At 41.7% G+C, this 13,013-nt stretch overlaps 1 protein-coding gene across 2 annotated transcripts in view; it reads right to left on the reverse strand.

Moving 5' to 3' along the window:
* LOC117466963 (diacylglycerol kinase beta) overlaps nt 1-13,013 on the reverse strand; it is a 170,278-nt gene that overhangs the window by 116,042 nt on the left and 41,223 nt on the right. For both annotated transcript variants that reach the window (XM_034110501.2, XM_034110500.2), the window contains 7 exons: nt 11,810-12,064; nt 11,113-11,265; nt 7,007-7,056; nt 5,048-5,122; nt 4,584-4,703; nt 3,850-3,967; nt 2,183-2,271 (listed from right to left, as the gene is read on the reverse strand). In XM_034110501.2, the coding sequence (XP_033966392.1) occupies nt 2,183-2,271; nt 3,850-3,967; nt 4,584-4,703; nt 5,048-5,122; nt 7,007-7,056; nt 11,113-11,265; nt 11,810-12,064 (860 nt within the window). The remainder of the gene's footprint in view (nt 1-2,182; nt 2,272-3,849; nt 3,968-4,583; nt 4,704-5,047; nt 5,123-7,006; nt 7,057-11,112; nt 11,266-11,809; nt 12,065-13,013) is intronic.

Here is a 13,013-nt window from a genome sequence, read left to right on the forward strand (position 1 = left end):
TAATCGTCTAAAGATGACCCAAAATATTGAAGCATTTTGAAATGTTTAAAGAACTGTAGTTCTTGAAATGGCTTGTTTTGTCTAAATGATTTCCAAAGAGAAAAGCATTTAATTATAATATGTTTTGGGGACATAACAAGTTGTTTCTGTTTGTTAAATTACATAAATAAGTATTGGAGGATTTACAATTGTTATTTACAGATAAAGAACTGGCCTGCTGACAAACAAACAAACTGAAAACGTTTCCTCCTTGGTGACAAAAGCAAATTGACACGAGGTTAACGACTGACGCAGGTTCATGTCCAGACTCAGAACTGAAGCGCTCTATACACGGTAATGACCATGTGACGCAGAGGAACTACCTTATAGGCAGGGGTGCACATAACTGGTTTGCCCTGGTTCTCAAAGGAGCACCTGGAGATGTGGCTTGGTGCTCATCCTTAAAATGAAATAAACCGTAACTTTTGAGGGGGTCTTGACTTTATTTGCCAGACACACGGCACTGAACACACAGAGGTGAACACAGAACACACACACAGAGGTGAACACAGAACACACACAGAGGTGAACACAGAACACACACACAGAGGTGAACACAGAACACACACACAGAGGTGAACACAGAACACACACACAGAGGTGAACACAGAACACACACGCAGAGGTGAACACAGAACACACACACAGAGGTGAACACTGAACACACACGCAGAGGTGAACACAGAACACACATGCAGAGGTGAACACAGAACACACACACAGAGGTGAACACAGAACACACACACAGAGGTGAACACAGAACACACACACAGAGGTGAACACAGAACACACACACAGAGGTGAACACTGAACACACACACAGAGGTGAACACTGAACACACACGCAGAGGTGAACACAGAACACACATGCAGAGGTGAACACAGAACACACATGCAGAGGTGAACACAGAACACACACACAGAGGTGAACACTGAACACACACATAGAGGTGAACACTGAACACACACGCAGAGGTGAACACTGAACACACACACAGAGGTGAACACAATACAACATTAGCACGACCAGTAATCCTACAAGCTGTCATCACTGCCCTCCTGACTGTTCTCTTTGTGTTGTTCATTCATATCTTATTTTACCTTAACATTTATTTATGCATTTTTTTTTATCTCTCCAGTTTTAAAGGATATGTCTGGTTACTGTCCTATAGTATACATTGGAATGATTTCAAACCTGTTTATCCCAATAATTATAAAGGAGTGCCTTGGAAATATGTGTTTACATAAATTGTGACCAAACTGTTTGAACTTAGACTAAAGTGAACTATCTAAACACTCAGAGTCTTTACCTCACTGAGCTGAAGTTATCAGTGGAGAGGACTCTCCCTCCACATCATTGTAGAAACATCTTCTTCTTATATCCGTTAGAGCAGCTCGCACCAGATTCTAATAACAACACCGGGCGGTGCGCCCTTCTCTCTCTCCCTCGCTCACTCGCACTTTGGCTGTGAGCTGCGGTTGCCAGATAAGCCAACATCCCCCATTTTCATCACTTACAGCGCCCATCGTACAGGGCGAATGAAACGTGTAACCGGGGTGAAAAGGGTGTTACATTTACTTAACTATAAATATTGTTACATCAAGGCCGAAAATTAGGATGAGCACCAACGGTCAAAAATGTTTTTTTCCCTCCCAGAACCGCCAGCTCAGCGCCTCCACAGATCTGGCGCCCTATAGGCGAACATCTATAACGCCAGTGCTACGGGCCGACCCTGAGTTCATATGCAACTCACAAATATCTTTCTCTCTCTCTCCTCTCTCTCCCTCTCAATTTTGGTACGCAAATGCGCCTTTTTTCAAATGACCCGGTGCTCTTTTTTTGCACATAACTGGTGCGCATGTGCACCAGTTATGTGCAGCCCTGCTTATAGAGCCTAATCACATCAACGCTGAAGTACAGAGGATATTGGGCAGATAAAAGCCATTGCATAAACAATCCCATGATGCTCTCTGCCTGTTAACAGAGCGCTCAGTGTTCCTGTCTCACTGCCTGCAGCATCAGTGCACGCTATCAGCACTGAGTCATGTGCACAGTTAACCCTTATAGTGTGTGTGTGTGTGTGTGTGTGTGTGTGTGTGTGTGTGTGTGTGTGTGTGTGTGTGTGTGTGTGTGTGTACTCACGTTGGTGTGTCTGCGGGACTTGGCGTAGGTGCTGATGCAGGCGGCGATGTCTTTGGACACACAGCGCTCGTGCACCGTGTACTTGCATACTGTGGGAAAAACAAAGAGACAAGAGTTTGTAAAAGTCTGCATACTTTACATCATGAACAAGACTCAGAGATGTTTGACAAAGTGCTTATCTTTAACATGAAATGCTACTTTAAACAAACTAGGACATATGAGTCCTGACAAGTGGTGTAAATCAGAATCAGGTTTATTACCAGGTAGGTTTATAATAGGGAGAGATGAAACCCTCTCTAATGGTCACACATGCAGAGCACACAGCACGCACAGTGAAATGTGTTCTCTGCTTTCAACCCATCCTAGTACCAGGAGTCTAGTACTAGGAGCAGTGGGCAGCTATTGTACAGCGCCCGGGGAGCAATGGGAGTGAGGGGGGAAGGGGGGTGTCCGGTGCCTTGCTCAAGGGCACCACGGCAGGGCAGGAGGTGAACTGGGACCTCTCCAAGTAGCAGTCCACACTCCATACTTTAGGTCTGGTCGGGGACTTGAACCGGCGACCCCAGCAACCAGTCCAAGCCCCTACTGACTGAGCCACTGCCGGACTACGAGGAATTTGACTTGACGTCATGGGAGGTACATACAAATAAAACATGAATTAAAACACAGGTAGGGAACTAGAAAAAATATTTAAAATAATAAAAAATATAATACAAATATAGTAAAATATAACAGTATTTACATTGCAATGGAATGGCATGGAAAAAGGAATAAAATATGAAAAAGAAAAGATCGGCAGTAATCAAAAAGACAAGAAAACAGATATAGTGTACATTGTGTGTACATTAATAAGTAAAAGTAGATTAACTCAAGTACAGTACTATTTTGAGAAACTTGCTACTTTGTATTTCTACCCCACTACAGTTCAGAGGTAAAAGGTGAACTTCTACTCCACTACATGTATTTAATACCTTTAGTTACTTCACAGATCTGGATGAATGCTGTGAAATATAATCAAGTGTTGAATCAGACTTTAGTTCCACCTGGAGTGAATCCACCAGCTACCCTGCAGTCTACAAAGCCATTCAGACTAGCTGCACCTTCACCAGCTGTGAGAACACTTTCATGATCAATCATTATAAAACATATCATATATATTATTCTGAAATGGACCAATCTGCACAACGACTACTTTTACTTTTGGTACTTTAACTATATTATAATGCAAATATTTGTTTGACTTTTTAAAGTAACATTTTGATTGAAGGACTTTTACTTTACCCAGACCATCAATCGCTTCGCTCTGTCCGCCATGCCTGCGGGAGTCTCACAACAATAATAAGAGCGCTGTTGAGAGAGATGGCGAGTGGCATTTACAGTGGCCAATCAGAGGGGTCTCAAACCGGATACATCACACGGGATGAGGGTTCCCAACCAACCAGAAAGAATACTGATACCGTCCAATCAGATACCGGTATTGACTTAGTACCGGTTCTCGATACCCATCTCTACTCTGGTACTTCTACTTTTACTTAAGTACAAGACCTGAGTACTTCTTCCACCTCTGGTGCTGACTGACAAAGAGATACTAACAGGGAGGAAGAGGAAAGGACGTCGGGTAAAACAGAGACAACGAGATGTAGACAGAGAGAGAGACGGAGACTCACAGGAGCAGCAGAGGCCCTGTTTGCGGACCCCCAGCAGCATGGTGTGGCAGTAGTTACAGTACGCCGGTTTGTTGAAGTGCTTCAGACGCCAAACATGCTGGCCGTCTTCCTGTACGTTCTGTGAGGAGACAATAAAAACACATCTGTCCTTTTAGTGGTTTGAAATGTGATGATTTTGGTTATTTTTCTTCCCCTTGGACACATAGTGAAGTTCAGAGGATTCTTAAATGAACATCAACTCAAACCAGCATGCACATTATTGGTGCAAAACTAATTTGGGCCGTGTTTGAAATGAGCTCAATACAAAAAATATTAAGGAATAACATAAGATGACTGTGAAATGCATCCAAGCATCAAACCAGTTGAATCTATTCTAAGTGCAAAAAGCAGTAAATTAAGATTTGTTTTGGGGTGATATGTGGTATAAACATTAAGAGCCGTGTAGTTGCATACAGGTATTAACAGTTTAAACAGTAAGAGAATATATGGAATACAACCAAAATAAAGTTATTGTGAAGGCTCCTGCCTTGGCTCTGAACTGTGTTTTAGTTGTAACTATGTTTCCCTTTGTCCCTGAAGGCAACACCAATTCACAGCCGCAGGGTTGCAAACATACCTGGGGAATAAACGCCCCACTACAGTGTGTCATTATGCTCACACATTATTAACATCGACACACCCCCCCCCCCCCCACACACACACACACCCCCCCACACACACCCCCACACACACACCGTCTCCATGCCCAGCAGCACCAGCAGAGGGATGGTGGTGAGGCCTCCTCTGATCCACTCCTCCAGAGTCACCGTCCCATCTCTGTCGTAGTCAATCTCCTCCATCATCTCCTTCAGTATCTACAGCAACACAGCCAACAACACAAATAATACACTGTTGAACACGAGAACAAAGTACATTTCTTCTAGAGATCAGGCGCAAACTTTCCCCCCAGGGGGATAAATGAAGGTTCATGTTCATCTTCAAACAAGCCAGCAGTTTGTCTTTGTAACACTTCATGGAGAAGCTACTTTCGGTTTGTTTCCCCTCCTTTTTTTGACCTAAAATCTATTTTCTTGGTGTCACTTGAGGCTCAGCTGGTGTAAAGTCTGAGTAAATAAGAACCAAACCTGCATGGAGAGACTGTTTACATTTCTCTTCTTGTTTTAGCTTCAGACTTTAATCTTTGAGAGTGTTTGCTCACCGGTCGCAGCTCAGTTGAATCCCACTCCAGATACTCTGCCACGTGCACCATCTGATTTATGATGCGATCCAGCTCCTACAATCAGAACGATACAACATAAAGGACAACGTTACTTTACCCTCTGCCAAAATAAACTCAAACATTAATGGCAGGCCGAGGCCTAAGACATTCTTCTGGTCAACATTAAAGTTAAGGATTAGTAAGATAAATGAGGTTATTTAAAGTGGACCTATCATGCTATATTTGAAACATATATTGTAGGGCCATACCTATATAAAACATGTCTGTGAAGTTTTTTTTTTCAAAATACCAAACGGATCCTGCATTTTAGCCATGCCTCATTTCGCTCTATTTGCTCTATTCCAGCCCTGTTTTTGAAAGGGCTGATTCTGTGGCAAATGAGCTGCAGCTGACCACGCCCCCCTGCAAAGGAGGGCACGTCATGTCACCATGCTGTTACCATGCTGTTACCATGCTGTTACCATGCCACGCAACCTCTCATTCCCCTGATAGGTGGAGAGTTGCCCATATAGGCGGAGCTCCCTGTTTCTGACGTCAGAACAATTCAATCAGCTCCGTTGCAGCCCCGTTTTTAGAGATTTGGGTACGGAGGAAAAGAGAGAGGGCTGTGTTTTCTGACACTTGGTGATTTCCCTGACACACCGGGGACACATATTCATGTATAAAAGACGTACAAAGGTGCATTTTGCATGATAGGTCCCCTTTAAGTTCATAAAAGGGAGGAAAAATACACAGAATTATATGAGAAGTGCATAAGTATCATTATATAATATGTCAACATGACATATTATATAATGACCCTAATAATCCAAAATCAGGCAATCGTCTGTCAGAAATAATGCGCTAATCAAAACAGAAGTATTTTAACCTTCATAGAAAGTGTATTTCATAAGCCTTACTGTAAATTAAAAATATATTTTTTAGATATCATAGTAATGGCTCCAAAACATGTGCACACACTTTAATAATAATGTTTAGATGCAACAGTATTACATTACAAAGTGTATTATTGTTTAATTGTGCGTATCTTTAATAAATATAGCTGTGGTGTATCGTACCATTTCCAGCTCCACCAATAACAGGTAAACAACCTCAAAATCACATTATAACTGTAACTCATTAACCTTATGTGCTAGCTATGCTAATGCCGTTAGTGAGGAGATACTGAAGGTTAGGATACAGTTTGGTTTAAGGGAGTAAAACACACTAGTTCAGATACCCTTTGTAATTATACTGAAGACTATAAGGGACAGGTTTTAATAATGTGTTTGACTTTGCATTTCTAGATTCAAGGTGTTTAGCAGTGTCATTGTGGAATGAAACTGTCTCTGAGTCTGGTGGTTGTCAAAATGACATCGTGAAAAACAATGGTAAAAAAGTTTCAAGCCACAATTTGTGGCAGATTTTACAATTCTCTGAAAGCACGTTTACATTTGGAGGAATATATTTAACCTTTTACACCAATAGATGTATTCAATACTCATAGTTACACACTGATCCGTGCCTATCAAAACACATTATTCATTAAAAAGTGACAAATTGGCTAGACATTTAAAAAACTACAAAATCAAAAGTGATAAACTAGAATAAGATAATGTTCTTCTTCAATTCTGCATAAGTCCTTGATGCCTTTTGGTGATAATAAAATAAACGTATTTTCAGCGTCTTTTGAAATAAGATAATACACAGGACAACATTGCAATGTATTTATTGAAGCCTGAGGAGTTTCTAAGAGTTACTACTGCAAGCCACTTTTTTCCATATCCTAATATGTGAACACTGCAGCTCAGATTAAACGGAGGAGATCTCATGTAAACACTGTCGCTGTGTTCAGGTGTTTATTCTTAGAGCTGCAGTGTGCAAAGGGCAAACGGAGAGACCGAGGGGGGAGACAGAAAGATGAGAGGGTGAGAAACAAAACCAAGAAGAGGAACTCACCGAGCTGTCCAGCACCCCGTTGCCGTCTGTGTCGTACAGCCTGAACATGACTAGAGGGAGAGGAGAGAAGATCTCATGATGACTCGGATAATTACCCGCTAACATTTTTGTTCCTGTGATGGCTGCAGGGTGAAGAGCAGCAGCCATTTCCAGCGTCGGGTAGTCAGCAGAGATCAGCCTGAGCCCTGAAAGAGGCCCTATTGTCCCTCTCCCGCAGTGTGTTGTACAGGTTCCTGTGCATGTGGATACATCCAGAGGGAGTTTCTCTCCCACACTGCCTGCACCACCTCCTTTTGTTACTACTTGAATATTGTGTAGTGACATTACTTAACCAATCAGAGCAGGCTGGGTATGAGAAAAATAAAGAGCTTTTTGAACATTAAAGCATGGAGACATGTAGAGACACTACATACTGATATACACCTGAACATCAGCAGGAGAGGACTCTTTAAAGTAGAGACACTACATACTGATATACACCTGAACATCAGCAGGAGAGGACTCTTTAAAGTAGAGACACTACATACTGATATACACCTGGACATCAGCAGGAGAGGACTCTTTAAAGTAGAGACACTACATACTGATATACACCTGAACATCAGCAGGAGAGGACTCTTTAAAGTAGAGACACTACATACTGATATACACCTGAACATCAGCAGGAGAGGACTCTTTAAAGTAGAGACACTACATACTGATATACACCTGGACATCAGCAGGAGAGGACTCTTTAAAGTAGAGACACTACATACTGATATACACCTGAACATCAGCAGGAGAGGACTCTTTAAAGTAGAGACACTACATACTGATATACACCTGAACATCAGCAGGAGAGGACTCTTTAAAGTAGAGACACTACATACTGATATACACCTGAACATCAGCAGGAGAGGACTCTTTAAAGTAGAGACACTACATACTGATATACACCTGAACATCAGCAGGAGAGGACTCTTTAAAGTAGAGACACTACATACTGATATACACCTGAACATCAGCAGGAGAGGACTCTTTAAAGTAGAGACACTACATACTGATATGCACCTGAACATCAGCAGGAGAGGACTCTTTAAAGTAGAGACACTACATACTGATATACACCTGAACATCAGCAGGAGAGGACTCTTTAAAGTAGAGACACTACATACTGATATACACCTGGACATCAGCAGGAGAGGACTCTTTAAAGTAGAGACACTACATACTGATATGCACCTGAACATCAGCAGGAGAGGACTCTTTAAAGTAGAGACACTACATACTGATATACACCTGAACATCAGCAGGAGAGGACTCTTTAAAGTAGAGACACTACATACTGATATACACCTGAACATCAGCAGGAGAGGACTCTTTAAAGTAGAGACACTACATACTGATATACACCTGAACATCAGCAGGAGAGGACTCTTTAAAGTAGAGACACTACATACTGATATACACCTGAACATCAGCAGGAGAGGACTCTTTAAAGTAGAGACACTACATACTGATATACACCTGAACATCAGCAGGAGAGGACTCTTTAAAGTAGAGACACTACATACTGATATACACCTGAACATCAGCAGGAGAGGACTCTTTAAAGTAGAGACACTACATACTAATATACACCTGGACATCAGCAGGAGAGGACTCTTTAAAGTAGAGACACTACATACTGATATGCACCTGAACATCAGCAGGAGAGGACTCTTTAAAGTAGAGACACTACATACTGATATACACCTGAACATCAGCAGGAGAGGACTCTTTAAAGTAGAGACACTCTACATACTGATATACACCTGAACATCAGCAGGAGAGGACTCTTTAAAGTAGAGACACTACACACTGATATACACCTGAACATCAGCAGGAGAGGACTCTTTAAAGTAGAGACACTACATACTGATATACACCTGCACATCAGCAGGAGAGGACTCTTTAAAGTAGAGACACTACATACTGATATACAGCTGAACACCAGCTGGAGAGGACTCTTTAAAGTAGAGACACTACATACTGATATACAGCTGAACACCAGCTGGAGAGGACTCTTTAAAGTAGAGACACCACATACTGATATACAACTGAACATCAGCAGGAGAGGACTCTTTAACGTAGAGACACTAAATACTGATATACACCTGAACATCAGAAGGAGAGGACTCTTTAAAGTAGAGACACTACATACTGATATACACCTGAACATCAGCAGGAGAGGACTCTTTAAAGTAGAGACACTACATACTGATATACACCTGAACATCAGCAGGAGAGGACTCTTTAAAGTAGAGACACTACATACTGATATACACCTGAACATCAGCAGGAGAGGACTCTTTAAAGTAGAGACACTACATACTGATATACACCTGAACATCAGCAGGAGAGGACTCTTTAAAGTAGAGACACTACATACTGATATACACCTGAACATCAGCAGGAGAGGACTCTTTAAAGTAGAGACACTACATACTGATATACACCTGGACATCAGCAGGAGAGGACTCTTTAAAGTAGAGACACTACATACTGATATGCACCTGAACATCAGCAGGAGAGGACTCTTTAAAGTAGAGACACTACATACTGATATACACCTGAACATCAGCAGGAGAGGACTCTTTAAAGTAGAGACACTCTACATACTGATATACACCTGAACATCAGCAGGAGAGGACTCTTTAAAGTAGAGACACTACACACTGATATACACCTGAACATCAGCAGGAGAGGACTCTTTAAAGTAGAGACACTACATACTGATATACACCTGCACATCAGCAGGAGAGGACTCTTTAAAGTAGAGACACTACATACTGATATACAGCTGAACACCAGCTGGAGAGGACTCTTTAAAGTAGAGACACTACATACTGATATACAGCTGAACACCAGCTGGAGAGGACTCTTTAAAGTAGAGACACTACATACTGATATACACCTGAACATCAGCAGGAGATAACTCTTTAAAGTAGAGACACTACATACTGATATACACCTGAACATCAGCAGGAGAGGACTCTTTAAAGTAGAGACACTACATACTGATATACACCTGAACATCAGCAGGAGAGGACTCTTTAAAGTAGAGACACTACATGCTGATATACACCTGAACATCAGCAGGAGAGGACTCTTTAAAGTAGAGACACTACATACTGATATACACCTGAACATCAGCAGGAGAGGATTCTTTAAAGTAGAGACACTACATACTGATATACACCTGAACATCAGCAGGAGAGGACTCTTTAAAGTAGAGACACTACATACTGATATACACCTGAACATCAGCAGGAGAGGACTCTTTAAAGTAGAGACACTACATACTGATATACACCTGAACATCAGCAGGAGAGGACTCTTTAAAGTAGAGACACTACATACTGATATACACCTGAACATCAGCAGGAGAGGACTCTTTAAAGTAGAGGCACTACATACTGAAATACACCTGAACATCAGCAGGAGAGGACTCTTTAAAGTAGAGACACTACATACTGATATACACCTGAACATCAGCAGGAGAGGACTCTTTAAAGTAGAGACACTACATACTGAAATACACCTGAACATCAGCAGGAGATGACTCTTTAAAGTAGAGACACTACATACTGATATACACCTGAACATCAGCAGGAGAGGACTCTTTAAAGTAGAGACACTACATACTGAAATACACCTGAACATCAGCAGGAGAGGACTCTTTAAAGTAGAGACACTACATACTGATATACACCTGAACATCAGCAGGAGAGGACTCTTTAAAGTAGAGACACTACATACTGAAATACACCTGAACATCAGCAGGAGAGGACTCTTTAAAGTAGAGACACTACATACTGAAATACACCTGAACATCAGCAGGAGAGGACTCTTTAAAGTAGAGACACTACATACTGATATACACCTGAACATCAGCAGGAGAGGACTCTTTAAAGTAGAGACACTACATACTGATATACACCTGAACACCAGCAGGAGATGTGTGTGATCCCAGTATGTAAACCCCCTGAGGAGGGACAGAAACGTGAGTCCTGGGTTCAACATGAGCACATTCACACATGACCTCCTCCTCCTCCTCCTCCTCCTCCCCCCTCCCTGTCACTCACACTCCAGCTTGTCCTCCGGCGTCCCCCTCTCCAGCAGCGACAGGTAGCAGACGATGTCCTTCAGGAAAACCACCTGGGGCGCCGGCAGGGGGGTTCCCTTCTGGGGCGACGGGCTCCTCCGCAGCGACAGATGCTTCTCAGAGCGACTCCTCTCTGTGGAGGAACAACACGCAGGTTTTTTTTTTTTTTAACAACTTCATTTTATCACAAATACAGTATGTCCAACATTTATGACAAGAAGTTGCAAATATTAAATATATTTGGCAATCTTTATAGACAAGAAACTCGTATTGATTTAATTGTAAACAAATAGTCATTATTCCTTGTTGTGTGTTTAAAAGTTACAGATTTGTATTCACTTCATCTTATTTCAAAAGTCAGTTTATATTAGAAATATTTGCATTTTTTCCGATGTTGCTTCACATTTTTACCGTTGCTTTGTTAAAGCGTAAAGACACACATGAGTAACTGAACGTATAATATCTATTCTTTAAATTGAAATGGATTGTCTTAATTTACATTATTTAATTTCATATTCTATCGACATGTATATACACTTTTTGTACTACTTTTCATTTTGTATTTTTGTATTTTATTATATACGTTACATTGTTGGAGGAGCTCAGGTTTAGAATAACTGTAGCTGTATGACAATAAAACCTTTGAACTGAATTGCTCTGAGTGTCGCTGAGCTCACCTGGGGAGAGTTTGGGGGAGGCAGGGGACCGGGCAGGACCAGAGTTGGGGGTCAGGGCGTTGCAGCCGACCTCTGAGGATCTGACCTGGGAGCAGGGGGACCGATGGGGCCCCCCCGGTGTTTGGGCCCCCTTCCCTGAGCGCTGAGAGGAGGAGCGAGAGGAACAGGGGGAGGTGGAGCTCGCTGTGGTCATCACTGCAGAGTGATCGGGGGTATGACGACCCATCGCTGACAGGATGCTCTTACCATTCATCCCTGACAAAAGAGGAGGAGGGGGGGAGGAAGGAGAAGAAGAAGGAGGACGCAGAATAAGTTAAATATACGCTGTCACAAGGACAGATACAGGAAAACATTCCTGCCCAATGCAATAACTCTGTACAACAAAGCACCTCTGGCCGGAAGAGAACTCTCTGCTCCACAGCGTCTCTTAATAACTGGACTTAAACTCACACTGTACATTTTACATTCATATTCTAGTTAATATTGAATAATCAATTTCTTGCACAATTAATGTAATATCCTGCATTATATTTGTTACTGGCAATTTGTATTTCCAATGCTATTTTATTTATATTTCAGAAATGTTTTGGATTCTTTTATATCTAGTGTCTTAATTTATATTGTTTGTTATGCTGCTGCAACGCAAACATTTCCCAAATTGGGATCAATAAAGTACCATCTATCTATCTATCTATCTATCTATCTATATATACATTTTATCCAACAGGACTCCTACTGTATATATAAGAACAAGTAACAATGAGGAGGAAATAATAAGAAATCCTTTAGTGGCTAAATCATCAAAAACACGACATGATAGTGGAACACGGGTCTAGCCCCCTCAGCTATAGTGGGAATAGCCAATGGGAGGCAGGTCACATGACCCAGATATTAACATGGAAGGTGAAGTAATAAATGCAAAATAGCATTAAATAAGATTACACTGAAAAGAAAGCGTGTGTTGAATTAAAAAGTATGTATATTTAAAGGTGGGGTAGGTAAGTTTGAGAAACCGGCTTGAGATACACTTTTTGTTATATTCCATGGAATGCTCTTAAAAAAATGTCATCTGTGGAACTCGTAATACTGTAAAAAGTACATCCAATCCGTTTAGCCGGCCCGGCTATCGTGCCCTCATTGGTCATGTGCGCGTTCGTGTGTGTTGGAGGAGGGGCTCTATAAGGAAGTGGCAGATTTTCTCCGG

Source organism: Pseudochaenichthys georgianus, chromosome 21, assembly GCF_902827115.2.
Source record: "Pseudochaenichthys georgianus chromosome 21, fPseGeo1.2, whole genome shotgun sequence".
Lineage (NCBI taxonomy): Eukaryota > Metazoa > Chordata > Actinopteri > Perciformes > Channichthyidae > Pseudochaenichthys > Pseudochaenichthys georgianus.